Raw genomic sequence first — 25,254 nt, 5'->3', positions numbered from 1 at the left:
GCTAGCAGAGCTACCAAGCTATCCAAGTCTGTATCCCTAATTGCCCTACGCAGGCCAAGGTTCCATCCAAAGCTAGAAGTGGAGGCTGAAGGGACCAAGAAAGAAGATATGGGTTCATTTTTCAAGTTTGAAAGAGCATACATTGAAGGAAATTGGTCTTTCAAAGGAGAATCCCCGACCCAAAGTTGTTCCCAGAAATTTATTCGGTTACCAGAATTTAGACCATACCTGATCCAAGGGGAGAAAACTGGAAGCAGATTGTGGATAGATTTCCAAGGAGAAGCAGCTGAAGCCCTTGCCAAGATTCCAGGATCCCAGCCATTGTCTTCCAGCCCATGAATGCTAGCCACAATCTTAGTTCACAATTTATCTTTTTCAAAAGAGAACCTCCACAACCACTTCCCCAGAAGAGCCAAATTCCTTTTCTTGAAATTACCAATCCCAAGACCTCCTAGTTTTTTACACCTAGAGACCACCTCCCAACTCACCCTATGATCTCTCTTCTCCTCTCCAAGCTCCCAGAGAAAGTTCCTTATTAATTTTTCCAAAAGATTTGAAACTTTTGAGGGGATCTTAAACACTGACAGATAGTAGACAGGTAGGTTAGCTAGGGTAGACCTAATGAGAGAGACTCTTCCACCTAAAGAAAGATAATTTCTCTTCCAGGCCGCTAGCCTCTTCTCAAACCTCTCCTCTACCGGAGCCCAAAAGCTAACACTCTTAGGATTATCTCCTAAAGGGAGGCCCAAATATGTCAGGGGCCAGTCCGTAATTGCACAACCTAGCTCACCTGCAAAACCCCTTAGGTCTCTTTCGTTCACATTCACTCTCGCCACACAACTCTTATCGAAGTTTACCTTGAGGTTAGATATCTGCTCAAAAAGTTGTATTGTCAACTTTAGATTCCGGATCCAATTGAAGTTCCCTCCTTCACAGAAAAGGATAGTATCGTTTGCAAACTGTAGAAGAGTTAAGGGAACCTCTTCCCTTCCTACTCTCCACCCTCTTATTAGATTCCTCGAGTCTGCTCTATGGATCAATCACCCAAGCACATCAACAATCAGGGTGAAAAGAAAAGGGGAAAGAGGATCTCCTTGTCTTAGACCTCTCAACGCAGGAAAGAAGTCAACCACAGTCCCGTTCACCAGGATAGAATAATGGCAAGTCCTAACACAACCCCAGATCCACTTACACCACCTGTCACCAAAACCAAAACTCCTTAACACCTCCATCAAGAAAGACCAATCAACCAAGTCAAAAGCCTTCTCCAAATCCAATTTGCAAACCACTCCCTTCTTCTTTGACTTCCTAAAGCTCTCCAAGCTCTCATTTGCAATGAGAATCTGATTGGTGATCTGTCTTCTCGCCACAAAAGCACCTTGGTTGGGTGCAATAATAGAGGGGAGCACCTTCTTTATCCTGAGAGACAGCACCTTTGCAATGATTTTGTACAAGCTAGTCACCAGACTAATAGGTCTAAAATCATTAGGTTGAGAAGCATCTTTCTTCTTTGGGACTTTTCTTCCCACAACTCTGGGAGACAGAGTGCTCTAATTTCTCAAAAAAGAAAGTGACTACCACTCCTTCACCTTTGCTCTCTCCTCACTTCTCTACCTCAGGTAAATCCCTCAACTCTGTCAATACAGTTTTGGATACTGATGAGCGCTCTGTGTCTCTTGTTCTAGATTCTCTTCCCAACCAAGAGTCGGAAGCCCTTGGTCTGAAAGCCACAGTACGTCTACAAGGGGGGGAAGTGGGTGAGGAAACTTGCAAAGAGACAATAATATGGGAAATCTTAGAAAGCCTTTTGGGTGAAGTGGAAAGGAAGGAATTGCAGAGAGGGAGCCTGGAGGGGACGAAAAGGGCTGTAGTTGGAGGTAATGTAAGAAGGAACAAGAAGTTTCCTAGGAGTGAGGAGAGTCCATCTTTAGAAAAAGAGGAAACTAATGGGGAAGAGTCAGTTGCAGAGTTTGTGAAAAAGTTGGGGTGCAAGCTGAAGAACCCGAATGATCTAAAAGCCTACATGCAAAAAAAAGAGGACAGCAAGTTGAAGTTTAGAAGGCTGGGTGAAGTGGAGAGGTTAAAAAAAGATATTGAGGGGGACAAGAAGTTTGAAGTGAAAGGGATTAGAAGAAAATGGTCTAAATAGATCTTGGAGGAGCTAGGGTTAAGGCCAAGAGTTTTTAATGAGAATCCTAAGTTGGAATGTGAGGGGGTTGGGCAGCATTAGGAAGAGAGCAACAATTAAAGAAGTAATTAAGAAGTTTAATCCGGATGTGGTAATGATTCAGGAGTCCAAAAGAATGGATTTTGATTGTAGATGGGCAAGGAGTGTGTGGAGCTCTAGGGGTATAAAGTGGGTTGTTGCTCCTTAGTGGGGTTCCTCAGGAGGGATTGTGACCCTGTGGAAAGAAGAGATACTCTTCGGTGTGGAGGAGCTAATTGGAGATCATTCTGTCTCCCTAAAGTTCAGACAGGTGGATGATGGATATGAATGGGTACTAACAAATGTGTATGGCCCCAATGACTATAGGCAGAGGGAGAAATTATGGGAAGAATTGAGTGACATCAGAGGCCTCTGGGATGGACCTTGGTGTGTGGGAGGGGATTTTAATGTAGTGAGATTTACGGAGGAAACCAACAACCCCAGACAGAGAGTGACAACAAGTATGAGGAAGTTCAACCAATTTGTGGACTCTTTTGAACTCAAAGAACTTCCTCTCCTAAATAATAACTTCACTTGGTCCAACCTTCAATCAAGGCCAATTTGCTCTAAGTTGGACAGATTTTTGTTCTCAACAGATTGGGAGGAACATTGGGGCAATATTACTTCTAGGGCTCTCCCTAGACTTACTTCAGACCACTGGCCTATAGTGTTGGTCAAGGAGGAAATAAGAGGGGTAGGGCCTACCCCTTTCAAGTTTGAAAATATGTGGTTGACCCATCCGGGTTTCATTGAGAAGATCAGAGAGTGGTGGGAGCAAGCTAATCCAGTAGTTGATTGGGAGGGAATGAGGTTCCACAAGAAACTCCAATACTTAAAATCACAATTAAAGGAGTGGAATAGGCTGGAGTTTGGAAGATTAGAAGAGAGAAAACAAGTTCTGGTGGAGCAAATCGAGGATTTGGACCTTAAGGAAGAGAGAGGCTCTTTTGGAGAGGAAGAAAGGAAGTTGAGATGGACTTTGAGGAAGCTGATGGAGGACAACTTGGTTAAGGAGGAAATCAGTTGGAGGCAAAAATCCAGGTGTAAGTGGCTAAAGGAGGGAGACAGAAATACAAGGTTTTTCCATTCAGTGGCAAATGGAAGGAGAAAGAAGAATTTCATCTCTGATTTGGAAGTTGATGGAGCAGTTTTGTCCCACCCAGCTGAAATTGCAGAGGCTCTAGTAAACCACTTCAAATCTATTTTTAGAAGGCCTATGAATGAGAGTGTGGTTTGAGGATTTGGATAGGCCGATTCTAAGTGCAGAGAAGAGAGAGTGGTTAGAAAAAATGTTTGATATGGAGGAGGTAAAGGAAGCAATATTCTCTATGGATAGGACAAAAGCTCCGGGTCCAAATGGGTTCACAATGGCCTTTTACCAGGATTGTTGGGATATTTTGGAGAATGATCTTAGTTCGGTTTTTGAGGAGTTCCACAGGAGGGGTGTAATAAACCCGGACTTGGACTTTATTTTAGTTATAGGGGGTATAGCCTTTCCAAACCCATTACACCCCCCCCCCCCCAAAACCTTTGAAGGAAGGATTCGATTTTAAGCCTTTGCTACAACAAGCTAGTTGGCATCTTCTCTTTTCTTAATTGACGGAGAATTTTTGTATGATATTTACATACCCCTAGTATATTGGTTATAATCTATTTCTTCATATGCCCAACAGCTAGCTAAAAATGTGTGCCATCGCCTGTCCTCAAGGTTTTAAAAACGTCCTTGACGTGGGTGGTTCAACTGCTTGACCCGGAAACTGGTCACATTATCGGTTTCATTTATTGTCCAGTTTGCTTTTTCAAAAAAGAATGTAGATTTAGTCAAAAAAACCGCAGACCCAGGTGGTTCAGTACCCTTTATGTTAATTGCACTGTCCTTTCCTTCTTGAGATCAAATCAGCCCCCCACAAGATTGCCCCCTACAACATCCCATAGCACATTTTCGCTGTGTATTAGAAACATCTCCCGATGATAATACCAAAAATGATAATGTCATCATTGGGAGATATTCTCAATACACGCAGAATGTGCTGTGGGACGTTGTGGGGGGCTGATTTGAACTCTTCTTACGACATCGTTGCATCTACATCCCTTCTGTTATCTCAACATTATGTTAACCGAAGCTGCCGATGTCATCCTCCTCTTCAATGTAAACGTTAAGCTTTACATTAATACGCTGCATAGAGTGACTTTCTGATTCTTTGCATCTACATCCCTCCCTCTCTTATCCAATATCATGCCCGAATTCCAACAAGATAATTATAGAAATTTCTCATCCTCTCTTTCTTTATTTTCTTTGTATGAACTGTCTTTTTGACCATTCATATTTTAAGCTAGTTGACTGTTTTTTTGGCCAACAGCTAGTTGACTTAATATATAACGATATAGCATACTTCAATCGGCTCTTGCCATCAAGCAGACACCAGGGGACCACCAATCGGACTTAGATAAAGGTTCAGCGTTTCACCATCCTTCCCATCAGGGTGATACCGTCACGTACTCCTAAACCCTAATTCCTATTGGATGATGGTGAGACTCAGAAAGCCTGAAACCGCCTTCACAATCTGAACGAGTTGCTGCACAAGACATTTGAGAGCTAGGGCTTAAACACTTTTAGGTTTAGGGTTCTCAGACAAAAATTCATGCCGTTTTGACTTGTGAGGCTCCCACTCTCACCTCATTATTCTTTTGTCCCCCTCAACACTCAATACTGAAATACGTATCATATGTCGAAACCCACAAAGGAATCGATCTTTTCCTATCCCAATCTGGACGCTACAGCATATTTGATTCAGGCCCTCCTTGAGAATAACATCTTTGGCAAGATTGCAAGTACCACTTAGAGGGGAAATTCCCCTTCTCCTTGTATCCTGAAAAATGGTAGTAGGTCGGAGATTCCCAAGCAGTCCCAACTTCACACTGGTTCCAGACGTCAAAGATGTAAAAATCAGAAAGGAACAGATAGAAATGCAGCGGTAACCACACTTCTCTGTTGAATTCTTAATTTAATACATTTGTTTCTTGCTCCTCTTGTCAGAATAAAATAATGAATACCCATCATAAGATTCTCGTTAATTTTAAATACCGTCACTAGAAAAGTTCAGTTTTCCAAGTTTGTAGTTATTTATCTATCTTTCGAATTTGGATTTTTATATCTTAATCGCTATACTGTATTCTAGAGCATGCGATTACTGGATGAGAGTGAATGCCCATCTGTTTGTTTTTATAATTCCACTACCTTCATAAAAAGATGCAGTTTTGTGGAAGTAAAGCAACTACAACTTTTTTCCTTCTCGTTTTCCAAAATTTGTCATCTCTATCTAGCTTTGGAATAATTAAAGGCCTGTGCATTTGTGAATTTATGCCAGTATCTCACACTAAATTATTAGCTTCAGATTCATATACAAATTTGCCTGGGATTGAACTTCATCCACTTCTGCAGCCTAAGTTGGTGGGTGAAGATGCCACTTTTGACAGCAGGAACCCCTCAATTCCTTACGAGAGAAATCAGAATCATAGAGTGAGTTTTTTCTTTTTTTCTTTTTTTTTTGTCTTATCATAATGTATATTTTTTGTTATTGGTAAGAAACTTTGTATTTTTAATGGGCCAATAAGAAACAATTGCCTTGTTAAGTATCATTTGGCTCTGATTGCATTCGTCTTCTTTACGCAGGTTGGTTACAACCCAGTCACGTCTCTTCCACTTGCACAACCAAGTTTACATGTTCAGCCAGAGAAACGGTCTCTGAGACCTAGAGGTGTTTCTGTTGCTTCTGGTAGTACTGTTACATCTGAAACAGAAACCTCAAGTAAAACACGGATTAGATGGACTCCAGATCTTCACAAGCGATTTGTTGAATCTGTGAATCGCCTTGGGGGTGCTGAAAGTAAGTATTTTGAGATCATATTTGAGGTCAAGAATGTAGAAAGTAGTTGACATTTATTTGTTGGGTGAATGCAGAAGCTACTCCAAAAAGGATCCGGAAGTTGATGGATTCTGAAGGATTAACCAACTTCCATGTGAAAAGCCATTTGCAGGTTTTCCATTGCAAAATACAGAACTTAGGTGTTGTATAAATATCAGTTTTTATTTAGTTTTCTGAGATCTGAGTCAAACCTTTTTCATGTGGATTTCAGAAATATCGAATTGCCAAGTACATAGCAGATCTGCAGAAGCCAGAAGGTGAATCATTTCTGGAAACCCAGAAGCCTTAACAGCAGGCTGAATTTGATCATCCGAACAGATGATAGGCGATCGAGATCTCTTAATTCCAAATGACAGCAAATACATGTATTGATCAAGACATAAGAAAACCCATAAAGAATGAAGGACCCACATTTTTTCAGAGAAATAATAATAATGTAGATAATTTAATACAATCTACGCAATATTGTCAATCTAATAAGGGCAATTTTGGAACCCAATTTACCATTCAAAAGGTGAACATTGGGTAGTTTTGTAATTTTGCTGCTTCTGTCAGTCCAATTTAACGGAAGGGGTGTATATGTAATGATGTTAGAAAAAGCAAGGGAGGACAGTATTATTAGCATAAAGCAGGGTACTTAACTGCAACTGTCCTTTAAATACTTTTTTTAGAGATTAGGGTTGTGTTTTTACTTGTAATGTTTTGTATTGGCCAATTCAAATTTTTGAGAAATTATTTTGTTACATCGCAGCATATGACAAATTCCGCTAGAAAAATATAGACATTGGCATTTGTAACAGAAATACCAAATTTGATGTTTTGCAATGATACCCAATGTTAGGGCTATACATGGGTCGATTTGGTTTCATTTCACTAACTTTTTTTCAATCGAACCAACACTGTCGGTTTGATTATTTAGTCAACTGAAACCAATCCATAAAAAAGTAAAACCGTTAAATCATTTTTGAACTTTTTTCGGTTGTATCATTATGTATTTTATTATCAAATGTCAAACCATCCATGGTCACACTTTTCACTTTAGTATGTAAACCCTAGGTAGCAGGACTTGGAGTTTTGAGTTTCGTCTTTTTGTTTTTTTTTTAATTGAAAGTGGGAGAAAAGAATAAAAAGAGAGAATGTTGGCGGGCTGACAAAACTTAAATATAAAATAAGTTAGATCATAAAAAGAGTCTAAATTAAAAAATAACAACAAAGCTACATTTCCCTTTGTCCCACTAATACAACAGATAGATGTAAAAGGTAGTCAGTCGGACCGGTTTTTGTTTGGTTTATAATACATTAGCCCATAACTGAACCGAACTGTTGGATTTTACTATTTTTCAAATTGAAAATGACAGAATTATTTCGAGAACTGACCAAATTGGGTTGAGTCGGGCCAGTTTGGTCAATTTGGTTGGTTTTTACTATTTTGTGAACAGCCTCACCCAATGTTGCATTTTTTTTTTTTTTGAGTCAGCAATGTTGTATTGATAACTCAAAGCATTTGTGGTAGAAAAAAAGTATATTCTCATATAATTTGTTTTGACCAACCTAAAAAGTTGCAAGTAGAAGTGGCAAATAGTCAATGGTACACAACTTTCTACCAAGGTTTTTGAACCACCGTTCAGCCTGGGAACCGTCTAGGCAACCAGTTTTGTTTTACCTAAAACTCGATTTTGGTCAAAAAAATGTTGAAAAAGTCAATAAACCATTGACCCAGACGATCGAACCGTTGACCCGTTCAACGGTTTGTGACCATTTTTTAATTTTAAATTATTTTTTTAATTTATTTGTCAGAACGGTTCGTCCATTCGGACCGGATGGTTGAACCATTGACTTGGAAACCGATGGCCAGAACAGTTCTGTTTCCGGGTCGTTTTTTAAAACGTTGTTTTCTACTATGTTTTCTAAATTTAATGATAAAGCTGGAATTTTTCCCTTTTGCTCTCTCTCTCTCTCTTCAAATTTGTGGCCTATCTATCTCTATTCTCTCAGTCCTAAGTTAGCCATTATTAATTTATTTATGAAGGGTAAATTGCTGAACCTCCCCTGAAGTCACCATTGTTGAAACCTCTTAAGTTTGGTAATTGCAAACACCTCCCCTGAATTTTCTGACATAGTTGCAATGTGACTCTCTTTATTAAAATCCTTTAGCAAGAGATATAGAAATGTCTAAAATACCCATGCAATTACCATTGAGGTTGGTTTCTACAATAAAAGCAATACAAACTTTATGAATAACAGAAAGAGTTTAAAGTTATAGTTTTACCTTTGAGCAATTGATATGAAGGGCAAATTTGGAAAATAAATCAATTTTGGAAAAGAGATTGAAAGGGCTTAGTATCAATCAATATAAAGAGAAAAATTTGGAAAATAAACACTTTGGTCAAAGTAACTACATGTCTGTTTTGGACATATTCATGCCTCTTGTTAAAGGATTTTAACAAAGGGGGTCTACTTGACTTAAATAGAGGTTTTAGTAATTTATCCATTTATTAACTATACCATATTAATGCAACATTAGAACTATAAAATATAACATCTTCTGAACACCCTATATGATGTCATGGGTCGATCCTTTCATCCTGAACTGTTGAACCACTGAGACAGAAATCAGATAGAAAAACGCTTCCTTTTCTGGGATGGTTTTGTCTAGGGTATCACACCAAAATGTTGATCAAGTTCCCCTCTAAGGAGATCATAGATAGGCCTGTCAATGATACTCAAAAATCCGCAACCCCATCCAATTATCTTGAATTCGAATGACGTGTTTATGTAATTAGATCGGATTTGGATGTTACAATTTTCATCCGATTAATAATCGGATCAGATTTAAATTTGACTCCGATCCAATTAAAATCCGAATCTAATTATATTATAATATTAATTGATTTTAATATAGAAATTTTATATAATTGTATTTAAAATAGTAAAAATATTTTTATACATTATATTATATATGAATTTATATATAATAATTCAGTACACTAATTTATTATATATAAAAATTGAAAAGTAATTAAATTTTATACTTTTGTATTTTAAAAATTAAAGTGATATCGGATTAAATCCAAATCTGTTAGAATTCAAATTCGAATCCAATACCTTCAAATCTGATCAATACAAGTTTTCAATAATTGATGAGATTCGAATTTTGCTGAATCCGATCGAATTACAGCCCTAATCATAGAAACTGGATTTTTAAGTGACCACCAAGCTCACATCTTGAAATCCATTCCTCAAAAAGCAGATTGTTTACAGTGACAGAGATTCCTTGTCTTCTAGAAAAAGAAAAATACGATTAATTTGTATTTTCCCTGATGATCCATTAGCTCTGCATGCCGTCGCTAACATGTCAGTTGGTCGGATGCCGTCACAGCTCAATAATTTTATCTTACAACATTCATAGTGATGCCTAAATCATTCGGCTTCACCTTAAAGCTAAAATCCCATGTACTCACAACGACCTCAAACAGGGAAAACATCCTTAAAAACTTTACTTGCCATGAATCTAAAGAAAATATTGTTTTGCATGGAAACCGCAATACATAACCTAGCTAAATATTTGCCGAAAAACAATGATTTAGGCAACACGACTAAGTTTGTTATCTTTCAAAAGTATTAATAAACAGATGTTAGTGCATTTATTCATGTAAAATTATTGTGTATCACACAACACAGAACACACCACACAAACATAAAAACATGCTCAGAAACACGCATACGTAAGGATTCTACTCACCATTCCTCAGCAATTCTCATGCCACTTTCTCGCTGCTTTTTATCAAAGTTCCCCTTTCTTTTTTCTTTCCCTTCCTTCCATACTTCCTCTCCTTCCTATGCCCCTGCTGACCCTGAGGCTCAATCTGTTCCGACATGTCCATGTGAACACCCGGATCATTGGAGCTGTAACTCCCAACTAGCATGATTGAGTTATTAATGGCTTGGAAATTATTGTTCGGGTAAGTAACCATGGCCTCGCCTTCACCTATTGATACCTCGTCGGTTGGTTCAGACATCTTATCAACGTCTGATTCATGGACGCTCCAAGGTTGCTTCCCGCGAGGGTGATGATACTTGCACCATGTTCATCCTCATCAAGAACATGGCGGCTGGACCCAGGTCTATTTAAGTGTTGAAGATCAATGACTCGGTGTGTCAATTCAGAGATCATCTCAATGACACCGCCCTGGTTCTCACTATCATGTGAAAGGCCAGGCTTTTTGGGATTGTTGGTTTCGGGTACCATGTCTAGGGTGATGGAAAGATTGGTTTGAGAAGGAAAATAGTTTATTGTAGGAGTGGTATGCTCTGTTACATGGTTGTTTTAATTTATGAGAGAATTCAAGCGTGAGTCACAAGCTAAAAAGAAAGAATAGAATCCGAGTTCTTTACTCGCCTATAGAACAAGGGATTGCTCTGGATTCACATTTGCTCGTTCTTTTGTTCTTGTCACACTTCCAAAGCCTCATGGATAGCTTTCATGCTTTTGTTCATGCAACACATTAGGTTTCATGCTTTCGGTCCTGATTCCAAATTCTTTATCAACCTGAAAATCTGGAAGACTGGAACGATAGAACCAGATCTGGAGGGAAACATTAAATGGCAAGAATCCATCAATACTCAAGCCCAATGGCTTGACCGACATGCCGAACTGGTTGAGTTATTACGTTGCACTTGCTAACAAAAAAAAATATGTTGTACTGGTATGCCTCTTTTATTAATGCCCATTCTGTTCCTTTGTTCTATACGCATAAACTTCAGTAGACTATTCAAATTTGTAACTAGAAATGGTCCAACCAGGTCAAGCTGTTAACAAATCATAGTTAAACAATTTGGCAAAATTTAGTTCTTATCGATCTTTTTAAGAAAATGGAAATAGAAGTGGCGGGCATTGTTTCATTTCAAGCACCAATGTTTATTAGGGTAAATTTCTTAAACTATCACAATTACTCTCCATTACTTAACAGAAAGACAAAAAAGACTATTTTACCCTTTATTCTTTTCATATTTTCAAAATAAAACATTTACTCTCCATTAGTTACAAACACACACGTTCAGCAACCCAAATTCAAGCCCTTAAAGGTCTATAATTCTCTTTGTTGATTTTTTCGTTTCTTCTCTTATTTATGCTGAATTATCAAGTCTACCATGTAATCGAGAAGCTCATTTAACAGTACTTAATAAAAAGATCATTTAACAGCAGCCATTAAATGAAGCAAACGATCAAATAAAAATAAGCTCATTACTTCAGACTAAGAACGAAACCAAAAAGACAGAGAAAACAAATATGAGAAGATGGGGTGATAATAGGATTGCCTTCGTAACCAGGGAACAGGGGATAAGAGCAGTTTGGAAATAGTCGTCAACGAGATGAAGGGGAAAGGGGAATATTGGAAATGGCCAGCGACCATTTCAACTAATAGATGGCCACATCGAAAGAGGGAGGGAGCGCCATCCATCGATGCGGCCATCACCATCACCATCACCAACAATGACATCGCTGCAACTACCGAAGGCGGAGCATGCACAGGCGGGCGGAGATCTCTGCCGCCCTCCCCCTCCTTCTCAATCTGATCCTTTCAGATTGCTTGTCCGAGCACCGTTTGGTTTGATGGACGAGAATGCAGAGGGTCTGTCGTTCATGAGCGAATGTTATTAGGTGCCGGAGCCAGATGTTAACGGGCATAGATCAGGAGTCAATGTTGTTAGGCATCAACGGAGAAGACAAGAGCCTGTCGTTCATGCGCAGCCCAAAATTCCTACCTAGCAGACCCACCCACTACTCGAAAGGCACCAGCCTCAGCTGCTGGCCGCCACGTCTGTAAAGCCTTCTCATTCCCTTGTTCATAAGCAAAATACGATCTTGGAAAAGCCTTTCAAATATATTAAAGCTCATTACATGCTCGGAAAGAAACTGGGTAGAGGTCAATTTGGGTTGATGGACGAGAATGCAGAGGGTCTTAAAGATTTGTGGGGTGGGTTTCAAAGAAATCTCGGTCTCCCTATAAAACCCAGACCCTTTGAACCTTTGTCTGAAATCTCACCATTTTTTTCTGGAGATGTCTGACGGTCTCCGGTTCTCTCCTTGCATCCAATCTCTACCGAACGGGAGACTTGAGAGGAACAGAAAAGGCAGTTGCACCTGTGACGGAGATCTCTGCCGTAAAGGAAGGCAGCTGCAACTACCGAACGGCGGAGCATGCGCAGGCCGACTGAGTTCTCTGCTGCCCTCTCCCTCCTCTCTACTTTAGAAATCTGCTCCTTTCATATTGCCTGTCCAAGCGCCGATTTGATCTGATGGACGAGAATGCAGAGGGTACTTTGGGTATTATGTCAAATACATGAAGGTACGTGAAAACGGTCTTTGACGGAAAGTTAACGTAAGGGTAGAGCTAGACAATTGTTAGAAACAGTAAAGATAGTGACAGTCAATTTTCAAACAGTAAGGACACTAATCAATTAGCAAAACCATAAGGGTAGTTTAAGAAATTTACCCTATTTATTAATTAATGCCAGTTCGCCAGTTTACCAGAACGACGGGTTTGTTTAAACCCTTGACAATTAAACCAAAAATCAGAGAAAAAACACTAGTGTTAGTCTGGAAATGGCTGATACAATGCATTTACAATGGCAGTTACAACATACGAGTATGTCTCTAAATTGAAGAAAAGAAGATTGCTATATCATCAAGGAAATCACAAGTTGCAAAGCAATGGTAGATTCCTGATACAACCGCACAAATAATAAAAATCACCTATTAGTAAAAGGGATGTCTTCCAGAAGAGGCCTGTCCCAGAATCCTACTCTTCGACAGCAATGAAAGGGATTCCCCTGTAAAGACAAAAAGAACCATATGATGTTTCAACAATTTTATCAAGAAAATTAGTACTCTTTAATTGATAAACCAGAAGAAAACCAGAACATGCTCCCTCTGCATGACATGTTTGTTCACACTTCACACAGGCTCCTTCTAACAGTATTGGTGCTGGATGCATTGCTGGGCAATCTAACGCATCATGCAGGGAGGGCCCTGTTGGCAGCCCTAAGTATTGAATTTTTTTTATAATTACCCTAAGTATTGAATTTAGACATCCAAATCCCCCCCCCCAAACCTCTTCCTCATCCTGATTATGACCTGCTTTATAAATATCTTCTTGCCAAATTCCCCTAAGCTGACCCCAGCTGTGAATAAGGGGAAGAGAATCCACCTTCCTCAATAGAGATGCATTTATCTTTTGGACTCATGCTTACCAAGGCACCATCCACCTTACCATAAGATCCCCCAAGTGTTTTTTTTTTTTTTATCAATAACAAGAAATAAGATCCCCTAATATCCTGATTCAGAGATCTAGATAGCTCATTATTCAATCAACAACTCAATTCATGGGCCTCCAACAAGATCAAAATATCCAAGTTCTATCTCATCTTTGCAACAAATCTGATTCAGGACAACCTAGAATGTGAGTTGGATCCTTGCCATTTAATGAACCTGAGTGTACAGATTAACCATATTGCCGCAAAACAAATTCCCATTTTGAGAATAGAAATTTAAATTTGTGGTGCGACTTATGGAATAGTCCCCTATCCCACTTTTCTTGACTGTAACCCCAAAATATTCTCAATATGGTCATCCCTAAACTCCCACTTCCCCATAGGCCCACCATGCAGCAAACAAGCTGTTTGGAACCACAAAACTGATTACCAAATTCCTCTTTATCCTCATTAACCACCGTCTCCCACTGTGGAACCCTACCTGTGTGGCCTGGTCTCAAACCAATATTCCCCTTTCAACTTGGCCACACATTTAGAGGGTGTTGCCAATATATATATATATATATATATATATATATATATATATATATATATATACACCCCTTGGTGTTACCCTGACACCACAATCAAAGTGTATCCAATTTCTTATTTCTAACTCCAGCGTACTTAGTACCTCGTACAAATCCCCTTGTGTGAGTTGCTGTCATTCAAGTGCCTTATAGTAAACCCAGATGAAGCCACCCAAGGTATTACCTACAGCCATAATTGCAGCCAGAATGTGGGCCCACAATACAATGGAAGGTCATCTGGTCATATACTGCAACCCAAAAGTTAGCAAGATGGAGTGGGGCCAAGATGTCAGAAACTGAAGGAACCCAGTAGTCTAAAATTTTGATGAATGGTAATAAATTTATTAATTCAGAGGCAGATTTAGAGTGAGTTCATACAACATCCCAGGGAGAGGCGCGAGCTGCAGCCCCTCCTTGAATCTTACAAGTAACCTAGGAAAGAAAAGCAAGAATCACAACTGAGCCCAAAACAATTCTTCCCTATTTACCCCTTGCTTAGCTAACACATCTGACAAAGTATTTGCTGATCTCCCCACCCACTGTACAGTGACCAACATATTCCTTGTCAACCAACTAAATTTCTTCATTTCATTCTTGTAACGCCACATAGCCTCTTCAGGATTTTTCAACCAACCCACCACCACTTTGGAATCCCCCTTGATTGTTAGGTGTTGTACCCCCATCTGGTTTGCAAATTGCACCCCTTGTACAGCAGCTAAAAGTTCTGCCCTGATGGAGTCCCCAATTCCCAAGGGACCTGAGTAGAGCAACAAAATCTCTCCCTTCTCGTTTCTCAAAACACCCCCCATTCCGGATAATCCTGGATTACCCATGCTACTTCCATCAAAGTTCAACTTCAATGAGCCTTCGGATGGAGGAGACCAGCTTGTAATTGATTTGTCCTTTAGAGATGAACACCTCGCTACTGCTGACCAATTTCTCCAAAGGTCATTAAAGGAGAATTGATGAAAGATTTCCAAGGTCTTCAGCCAAGGTATTGCCCTATTTAACACACAGTCTTTCAATTCCTGACTGCTCCTTTCCTTCTCTTGAAAAATTCTAATATTCCTTTCTTCCCAAAGAGTTCAAATCAAGGCAGCACGAGCACATCTCCACATAATTCTCCCTATTGTTGAAAGCCAATAAAAGGTAGAATGGTTGAAGAGCATGTGAACTTTTACTGGTAGACTCCAACTACTCCCAAACAACGAAAGTAGCCAAGCCCAAAGGTCTGCAGAAAAGGGACAAGATATTAATAGGTGGTAACAATCCTCACCGTGAGCTCTACAGAGGATACACCAATTAGGAGAAATATAGAGGAAAGGTCTTCTCTTTTGTAGGTTATCTAGAGTGTTTACTTTTCCATGGAATACTTCCCAACAAAACACCATAATTTTTTGGGGAACTGGCCTGCACCAAATTTCTTTTGACGGAAAGGGTTGGTGAGTAGAAAGTTGAGAGATGGACTTGAAGAATGAAGCACAAGTGAAGGTTCCATTGGGTCCAGGAGTCCATACCCTCTTATCTGGCTTGGAGGGATCCAAACAAACCTGATTAAGACAACCAAGCAAAACAGAAAGTGATTCAATTTCATCATCCCTAAGTCCTCTACGAAACCCAAAATCCCAAGTAGGATCTAAGGGTGTTCCCAAAGGTGAAACAAATTTTGAGACCACTTCTTTTTTGTACAAAGAAACAGAAAATAGCGAAAGGAACAGATCCTTTAAAGGTGTGTCTCCTACTCAAATATCCTCCCAAAAATGAACAGTGTTGCCAGAATAAACTTCATACCTGATAAAATTGAGGAATTGAGGAAGGGTGTTGTGAATGGCCTTCCAAGGTGCTGCTAGGTTAGCTTGCCTTGATACACCAGCATCCCATCCATTCTCTGACCTCCCATGAATGCTTCCCACCACCTCATGCCACAATCTCTCTCTTTCCAATGGCCATCGCCACAACCATTTCCCTAACAGAGCTTGATTTTTTCTAGTTACCCTCCCAAGTCCCAAACCCCCTTCTTCTTTACTTCTGCACACAATTTCCCAATTAACCAAGTGATCCTTTTTTTCTTGTCCTGGATCCCATAAGAAATCTTTCATCAACTTCTCCAGTTTCCTAGCTTCCCTAACTGGTATCCTAAAAACAGACAAAAAATAGGTAGGTAAGTTAGCCAAGGTAGGTCATATTAGGGTAATTCTCCCTCCTAAAGAGACAATTCCTCTTCCATGAGGCTAATCTCTTCTCAAACTTTTCTATCACCGGGGTCCAAAATCTACTCTCCCTAGGATTTGCCCCTAAAGGAAGCCCTAAGTATGACATAGGCCAAGCAGAGGTGGAACACTCAAGACATTCTGCAATAGCCTCGACCTCCCTTACCTCCAAATTTAGACCCGCTATGCAGCTCTTTTCCAAATTTATTCTCAAATTAGAAATACTTTCAAAACCTTTGATTAGCTCCTTTAGGTTTGCTACCTTTTCGCTAAAACCTCCTTCACAAAAGATCATTACATCATCTGCAAACTGAAGGTGGGTGACGGGGACTTGGTGTCTCCCTATTCTCCAACCCCTAATGGCATCTTCACTGTCAGCCTCAGTAATGATCCTACTAATCACATCAGCTACTAAGGTAAAAAGGAAGGGTGAGTGGATCCCCTTGCCTGACACCCCTGCAAGCTGGAAAAAAGTCCCTCACCATACCATTTACCAGAATAGAGTAGTGACAAGTACTGATACACCCAAAAATCCAACTACACCACTTGTCCCCAAATCCACAGTTTCGCATAACCTCTAATAGAAACTTCCAGTCCACCAAATCATAAGCCTTTTCAAGATCCAATTTACAAATGAAACCTCTCTTACTAGACCTTTTCATTTCCTCCACACACTCATTCGCAATTAAGATCTGATCTGTTATTTGTCGCCCTTGAATGAAAGCCCCCTGGGTTTCACTAATGATAGAAGGGAGGACTGTTTTGATCCTCAACGAGAGCACTTTAGCCAGAATTTTATAGATGCTTGTCACCAGACTAATAGGCCTATAATCTTTTGGGTGGTTGCCATCATTCTTCTTAGGTATCAAGGCCAAAAAGGTGGCATTAATTCCAGGGCTTATAATGTGATTGCCTGCAAATTCCTTAAAGACTTCAACTAAATCCTCTTTCAACACCTCCCAATAGTCTTGATAAAAACCCATTGTAAAGTCATCTGGTCCTGGAGCCTTGGATCTATCCATTAGAAAGACAACTTTCTTAATCTTTTCTTCCTCGAAATCCCTTTCCAGCCACCTTGCCACTTCGTCATCAATTCTTGGCCATTCCACCCCATCCACGACTGCTCTCTCACTCAAAGGTCTTCTATAAATCGATTTGAAGTGGTCCACAAATTTTCTGGCTGTCATCCTGGTTGGTAATCACCTCCTCTCCTATCTCTAGCTTGGTCACAAGATTCTTTCTTCGTCTTCCATTTGCCAAATCATGGAAAAATCTAGTGTTCCCATCGCCTTCCTTAATCCACTTGTGTCTAGCTTTTTGTCTCCAACTGATTTCTTCCCTCAGTAACACCTCTTCCAAATCCTTTTTCAATTGTCTCCTTAACACTTTGTCCTCCTCGGTCAACCCATTTTGAGATTCCTTTACATCCAAGTTTTCTATTCGAGAGATTAGGCACAATCTTTGCTCCTTAATTCTACCAAAATGATCTCTATTCCACTCTTTTATTTTGGCTCTCAACCTTTTTAATTTCTTATGAAACTTGATCCCCTTCCATCTTACCCCCCTCTCCTCCGCACCCCACCATTCCTTCACTTTTTTCACAAAATCTGGATGGATAAGCCACATATTTTCAAATCTAAAAGGTTTGGGTCCTATAGAAAAAAACTTAGTACCTATTTGGATAGGACAGTGATCGGAGGTGACCCTAGGTAACGCTCTAGCAACCAAGTTTTCCAAACTATTCTCCCAGGCAAGGTTAAATAAGAACCTGTCCAACTTCGAACACAAAGGGGTTTCCTGAAGGTTGGACCATGTGTAACTGGCTTGCAGCAGAGGTATTTCCTTCAGTTCACATTCTTCAATAAAACCATTAAATTTCCTCATGCTTGTTGTAATTACCTGTTGGGGATTACTGGTTTCATCAGAGAATCTAATGACATTAAAATCCCCGCCCAGGCACCAAGGGCCATCCCATAGCCCCTTGATTGCATATAATTCCTCCCACATCTCATTCCTCTCTCTATAGGAATTAGGGCCATAAACATTGGTTAAGACCCATACACACCCATTCTCTACATTCTTACACTTAATGGAAACTGAGAATCTACCTATCAATTCTTCCACTACTTCCACCACATCCTCCCTCCACAGTGTTACAATCCCCCCCAAGGCTCCCCAAGAAGGAGACAAGCTCCAACCTAAACCTCTAGACCTCCAAAAACTCCTCACCCATCTCCCATCTAATTCCACCATATTGGATTCTTGTAACAGCACAATATCGGGTTTTTCCCTTCGGAGTAGGTCTTTGATCACCCTTCTCTTTCTTGCACTCCCTAACCCTCTTACATTCTAGCTAATAATTTTCATCGAGACAAAATAGCAAAAAAAACCCATGAAAAGGCCATAATCTCCTCATTTTAGGCCCTTCCTCCTATCCCCTCTACCACTAAATTCTAAATCCCCCTCAATGTCTGAGATTAGCCTTTCCACTTCAGATCTTTTTTTCTTCTTTGTTCCCTCCCCCCCCCCTTCCTAATACAACAATCATCCTTTTTCTTTTCTCCATCCTTTCCAGCCAATGTTTGAGGAAGAATTTTACCCTGCTCACACTTATTTTGGCTACAACATCTCTCTAAGAATCCTTCCTTTTTTTTAGTTTCTCCATCATTGTACAAATCAACTCCCAAATTCTGTCCGCCTCCCCCTTACTACTTCCTTCCATCACCCTCTCTCCTCCTTCCACTATCACCCTCTCTCTTGCATCAGAACCTCCTGGATGGAAAGCTGGATATCTGTTACAGGCATAGTAGACAAGTCAGTACCTAAAAAAGAATTGACACCCAAACCTATTAGGACGGGGGTAGGACTAGAATCACTGGAATTGAGTTGCTGACAGGCGACAAATGGTTTTAAGGCCTTTCCCCTTTTTGGACAAAGTTGTGAAGTAGACATAGTGAAAGAATCACTTCTTGACGACCTACCCACTTGGAAAACCTTTCTCTGTGTTTCCGACACTGGAATACATCCTCACGGCCGATTCTTGTCCCTCTCCACCAACATCCTGTAATTCATTAGACTCAGGGTCAGCTCCCTCGACGAAGGGAAGAGGAGTTTTCACAGCTTTAGGACCATTTTCTTCACCATTTCTAGTCTTCCCGCCACCTGCCTCTTCAATCTCTTCCTCTAAAAACAACAGCTCTGTATGCAAACTTTCTATTTCAAGTAAATCATTGTTACTTTTCGGAGACAGGCTTCCCAAACTTAAAGTTTCGTCTCTATCAGAATCGTCATTGTTGTTTTGTTCACTCAACCAATCTTCAAACCCTGTTCTGTTCAAATCACTAGGCTTCAGGTATCTCGGGTTGTGCCTATCTGGTGAGAGATGGTTCGCCAGGTTGGATGGGACCCACTGTAGAAAGCCTTGAGACTGAGAGTCTTGAGATTTTGCGCCTGAACTGTTCGATCGAAAGGAGGGATTCGGGGTAGAAGAAGATAGACACTTAATCTCGTCTATCAGCTCATCCCTCCTCCCAGTCACGTGCTTACTTAAAGGGTCCCTTGGCCCATCTGTCTTGTAATGGGCCTTGGGCTCAAAGCTTGTAATATAAGAACCCAGCTTTAAAGCCTTTACTTGAGTTGCCTTCTCCGGCCCACCAGAAAAGAGATCCACTCGATTGGGCCCATTTTCTAAGTCTTTTCCTCCCACGTGACCTCTTAACAAATTGTTGAAGATTAATTAGTTTTATGATGTTTTTCTGAGTAGATGTTTATGCTAGTTGTTAGATAGGAGGTGGGGACCACAGTAGTTATGTGAGTCCAAATTTTATTATGTTTTTTAAGTGTTATATATGTTGTTTTATGTTTTGCCGCCCTATAAGGGCATAGTTGTCTTTGTACTATTCTATTATTTTAGTATAAATAATAAGTGAAGGGGGCGGCCAGAATTATTGCTCTCTTTTCTTTCAACTTCCCTTCTTCTCTTCTTCTCCTTCTCTCTTTCTCTCTTCAAGAAACTACTTTCTTTCATATTTTTTAATTCAGCAGATTTCTACTTGGTATCAGAGCATCGACTAGGGTTTCTTGAAGCATTCTCATGTAGCCCTAGATCAGCCGATTGCATGAAGAAGTAAAGGGCTGATCGATCTGCTATAGATTGCCCAGTTCTTGGAGTTTTTGGTGGGATCTAGACATCAGGAAGGTGATCTACTGTTCGGCATCAAAATCAGGAAGAACTGGAGTACGGGGAAGAGTCTCAGAAAAGTTGGACTCTTTGTTTTTTATCTAATCTTGGGCGCCCAGGTATTGTTAGTTTTCTTTTGTTTTTTTCTAAAGAGGGCGATTTAGTTTCTGAAATTTTCTAGGCCTCCCGGAGTGATCGATTCACTTTTTTCTCTGTTGGGAGGCGTGGGAAGGAGAGAGATTTCCCTCCAGCTAGGGTTTTCTTCTTCTGGAAGGGTTGGTTTCTGTGTGTGTGGTATTAAATTGTTTTTTGAAGGTCTCCAATCTATTTTTTTCTTATTGTTGAACTGTTTGAAGTAAGATGGAGAGTTGGAATACCGAGATGAAATCTACCGGTACTATGGGACTGGGTGTTGGAGGTAGTAGTGATATTTTTGGGTCTGGGATCATTACTACAGTAAAACTTGATGGCACAAATTATTTGGAGTGGGCACAATCAGCTAAGATGACTATTAGTGCCCGTGGAAAATTAGGGTATCTCACTAGGGAGGAGAAGAAACCTAATGCGACTCTTCCCGATGGGTGCAAGAGAATTACATGGTAATGTCTTGGCTGTGTAATTCTATGTTACCACATATTGCCAAAAATTTCCTATGGGCTAATACTGCTAAGGAGATTTGGGATGGAGTGACTGAAACCTACTCTCAGAAGCAAAATGAAGCCAGAGCCTATCAGTTAAGAAATCAGGTTATAAGTATGAAACAGGGAGAAAAACCTCTTGTTGTGTATTTCTCCATGCTGAAAACCCTATGGCAAGAAATAAATCACTTAGAAACTGTAGTATGGGAAAGTGTAAATGATGCAGCAACTTATCACAAACTGGTAGAGAGGAATAGGGTTTTTGAGTTCTTGGCAGGGCTGAACCCTGAATTTAACATTGCTAGGCAGCATATTCTTTCTAGGGAGGGTGTGACACTCTCTCAGGCCTATGCTTTTGTCTCTGGAGAGGAGAGTAGGAGGAATGTAATGCTGAGACAGCCTGGGATTGACCAGTCGGCTATGGTTGGTACAACAAAACCTAAGTCGAATGGAGACAGGGGAAGTAGTGAGACTAGAAGGGAAGATAAGAAGGACTTGGTGTGTGATTATTGCAAGAAACCTAAGCATACTAGGGACACTTGTTGGAAGCTTCATCCAAATCTTATGCCTGCTTGGATAAGAAACAAGAAGGGAAATGCAAATGTAGCCACTACAGGAGACTCTTCAGCCCCTCTCTCCCAAACTGATTGGGAATCCATTGCAGTAGCAGCAGTGAGAACAGAATTGGAGAGGTTTGGACAGCTTATAAGTAAGAAAGATTCACCCAGCCCTAGCCTTCCAGATGGACAGTCGCATGCAGGAGCCAACTACACCACTTCCTTTGCACATACAGGTAGTCCATATGCAACTACGAATCTTGCATCCACTTCAGGTAAGGAGGGACCTCCCTGGATTATAGACTCAGGAGCATCTGAGCATATGACTAATGCCCCTACCATTTTCAGTTCCTATCAATTGTGCTCTGGTAGAGACAGAGTCTCTACAGCAGATGGTTCACATATGCCTATTGCTGGGAAGGGAACAGTTAGAGTGACCAATGATATAACTTTGTCCTCTGTTTTACATGTCCCTAGACTTCATACCAACCTACTGTCTGTTAGTTCTTTGACAAAAAATTTGAACTGTTCTGTGACCTTTCTTCCTAGTAATTGTGTTTTGCAGGATATGGAGTCAAAGAAGATGATTGAGAGTGGTCATGAGGTGAATGGAGTCTACCTTCTGAATGAGATTCCGAGACATCAGGGCCATCAGGTTAGCAGTAGCAGTAGTAGTTGGTCAGAGTCAGTAAACCAGATTATGCTTTGGCACAATCACTTGGGACATCTTTCTTTTAATTCTTTGAAATGTCTTTTCCCAAAGTTGTTTGAGTCTGTTCAATTATCTACTTTGGAGTGTGAGAGTTGTTAGTTAGGAAAGCATTGTAGGCAGTCTTTTAAACCAAGTAATAAAAGAAGTACTTTTGCTTTTAATATTGTTCACATTGATGTATGAGGGCCATATCAAATCCCTTCCATGGGAGGATTCTGTTACTTTCTCTTGTTTATGGATGATTATACACGACATTCTTGGATATATTTGATGAGATCACGTAATGAGGTTCCTAACTTAGTATGACAATTCCATCAGATGGTTCTCACACAATTTGGAGTGGGAACTAAGGTTTTTAGATCAAATAATGCCAGAGAGTACTTTGAGAAGGATCTAACCACATATCTCTTAGAATATGGTGTAGTTCATCATAACAGTTGTGCATATACACCGCAACAGAATGGAGTTGCTGAGAGGAAAAATAGACACATTGTGGAGGTGGCAAGGAGTCTTATGGTGCGTGCTTCAGTCCCTGTGCAGTTCTGAGGAGATGCAGTCCTTACAGCCGTACACGTGATTAATCGTGTTCCTTCACGGACTTTGGGGTTTAAGGTGCCATTTTGCCTCCTTTTTCCAGATGGAGAGATATTTCATATACCTCTGAGGGTTTTTAGTTGTGTTTCTTTTGTTCACATTCTTGGCCCTCATCGCAAGAAATTCGATCCTAAGGCCAAGAAATGTGTTTTTCTTGGGTATACTCAGAACCAAAAGGGGTTTTGCTGTTATGACCCAATGTCGAGGAGCAGATTTGTCACTATGGATGTTACCTTTTTTGAATCCACATTCTTCTTCTCAAGTGGTCCTCAGGGGGAGAGTTTTGGGGAGAACTCACAATTTGTTCCTCTTCCTGTTTCTGTGGTGCCTCCATCGGTTCAGCTAGCACCTGCACCATCAGTTTAGCCACCACCTGCACCATCAGTTCAGCCAGCACCTCTAGTTTCATTACCTGAGCCACTACGGGCAGCCTCACAGCAATATCAGCGCCGCCGGCAGATGATGGTTGACTCCACACATCCTCGACCCACCACTCTCTGTCAGTCCTTCTGAAACTCCAAATTCAGCAGATACAGCTCCAGGTATTCCTCTTGAGCCTATTATGTTTTCTGATGATAATGTTTCTGTCCCTAACACCATTGTTGCAGCTGATCCCACTGACCTTGATCTTCCCATTGCACTTCGTAAGGGGAAGAGAAAGTGTATAGCCCACTGCATTTCACACCATCTTTCCTACAATGCCTTATCACCCTCCTACCGTGCTTTTCTTTCTTCCCTGGATTTTGTGTCTATACCCAGGAATGTTACTGAGGCTCTCTCCAAACCTGAGTGGAAAACAGCCATGCAAGATGAGATGGATGCTTTGGTCAAAAACCAAACTTGGGAAATAGTTGATCTTCCCCCAGACAAGGAGACAATCAGATGTCGATGGGTATTCATAGTGAAGTATAAGGCCGATGGCAAGATAGAGAGGTACAAGGCAAGGTTGGTAGCAAAAGGGTATACTCAGACCTATGGTGTTGATTATCTGGAAACCTTTGCACCAGTAGCTAAGATGAGTTCAGTTCGTATTCTTTTATCTCTAGCAGCCACCTATTCATGGCCCTTGTTCCAGCTTGATGTCAAAAATGCTTTCCTCAATGATGACTTACAGGAGGAGGTATATATGAACATTCCAGTAGGCTTTTATGAAAATGTTGGTAAAGGAAAGGTGTGCAGACTCAAAAAATCTCTGTATGGACTGAAACAGTCACCTAGGGCTTGGTTTGACAGGTTCAGAGGGGCACTCATCCGTTTTGGATACACACAGACACAGTCTGATCACACCCTCTTTGTGAAGAGGAGAGATGCTTTGGTGTCAATTCTGATTGTGTATGTGGATGATATAGTGGTGACAAGAAATCTAGAGGAGATTGATGATCTCAAAAAATCATTGCAGCAAGAATTTGAGATCAAAGATCTTGATGAGCTCAAATACTTCTTAGGGATTGAAGTTGCAAGATCCAAACATGGGATCTTCATTTCACAGAGAAAGTATGTACTTGACCTACTACGAGAGACTGGGAAGCTGGGGACCAAACCAGCAGACACTCCTATTGATCCAAATCACAAAATTAATGGTGTGGATGGTGAGTTGGTAAAGGATGTGGGGAGATATCAAAGAATGGTGGGCCGATTGTTGTATTTGTATGACACGACCAGATATTTCTTATGCTATCAGTGTTGTGAGTCAGTACATGCATGCACCTCGGGTTCAGCACTAGGAAGCTATTGAGAGAATACTTGCATATCTGAAGAAACACCCTGGCAGAGGTATTCTTTTCTCAAATCATGGGAATCTGAAGCTAGAATCCTATACAGATGCAGACTGGGCAGGATGCTTAGATGACAGGAGGTCTACATCAGGAATGTGCACCTTTGTAGGTGGAAACTTGATCTCCTGGAAGAGCAAGAAGCAAGCGGTTGTGGCAAGGTCAAGTGCAGAGGCTGAGTAGATGTTTTTCTGAGTAGATGTTTATGTTAGTTGTTAGATAGGAGGTGGGGACCACAGTAGTTATGTGAGTCCAAATTTTATTATGTTTTTTTGAGTGTTATATATGATGTTTTATGTTTTGCCGCCCTATAAGAGCATAGTTGTCTTTGTACTGTTCTATTATTTTAGTATAAATAATAAGTGAAGGGGGCGGCCAGAATTATTGCTCTCTTTTCTTTCAACTTCCCTTCTTCTCTTCTTCTCCTTCTCTCTTCAAGAAACTACTTTTTTTCATATTTTTTTAATTCAGCAGATTTCTACTCAAATCACGCACCCCTGTTTTAATGGTCGAACCAGCAACCCTCCCTGTCTGAGGTTGCTGGTTCAGCCCTCTCCCTTTAGACACTGGTAAATTTTTGTCTATTTCCCCTGACACCACCTGCGCAAAAGATCT

At 40.5% G+C, this 25,254-nt stretch overlaps 2 protein-coding genes across 12 annotated transcripts in view; one reads left to right on the top strand and one right to left on the bottom strand.

The window, feature by feature from the left end:
* Nucleotides 1–6,875, top strand: part of LOC104587298 (DNA (cytosine-5)-methyltransferase 1-like) — a 145,433-nt gene extending 138,558 nt beyond the window's left edge. Inside the window, exons 23-27 of one of the 8 annotated variants that reach the window (XR_016080697.1) lie at nucleotides 4,567–5,181; nucleotides 5,649–5,726; nucleotides 5,880–6,093; nucleotides 6,168–6,244; nucleotides 6,344–6,875. Coding sequence is in view for 5 of the 8 variants with exons in the window: in XM_088895341.1 (XP_088751467.1) it covers nucleotides 5,649–5,726; nucleotides 5,880–6,093; nucleotides 6,168–6,244; nucleotides 6,344–6,421 (447 nt within the window). In the remaining 3 variants the exon portion in view is untranslated. Of the gene's footprint in view, nucleotides 1–4,566; nucleotides 5,182–5,601; nucleotides 5,733–5,879; nucleotides 6,094–6,167; nucleotides 6,245–6,343 lie in introns of those variants that run through there. The other 7 variants (XM_088895341.1, XR_016080695.1, XM_088895342.1 and 4 more) reach the window with 7 other exon arrangements.
* Nucleotides 6,876–12,659: 5,784 nt separating this feature from the next.
* Nucleotides 12,660–25,254, bottom strand: part of LOC104596311 (scramblase-like protein) — a 39,513-nt gene continuing 26,918 nt past the window's right edge. For all 4 annotated transcript variants that reach the window (XM_010257383.3, XM_088895339.1, XM_010257382.3 and 1 more), the window contains one exon: nucleotides 12,660–12,966. In XM_010257383.3, the coding sequence (XP_010255685.1) occupies nucleotides 12,936–12,966 (31 nt within the window). In that variant the 3' untranslated portion in view covers nucleotides 12,660–12,935. The remainder of the gene's footprint in view (nucleotides 12,967–25,254) is intronic.

Source organism: Nelumbo nucifera, chromosome 1 (assembly GCF_055504915.1).
Source record: "Nelumbo nucifera cultivar China Antique chromosome 1, China Antique-T2T, whole genome shotgun sequence".
Classification (NCBI taxonomy): Eukaryota; Viridiplantae; Streptophyta; class Magnoliopsida; order Proteales; family Nelumbonaceae; genus Nelumbo; species Nelumbo nucifera.
This window is presented reverse-complemented; position numbering and strand designations above follow the sequence as displayed.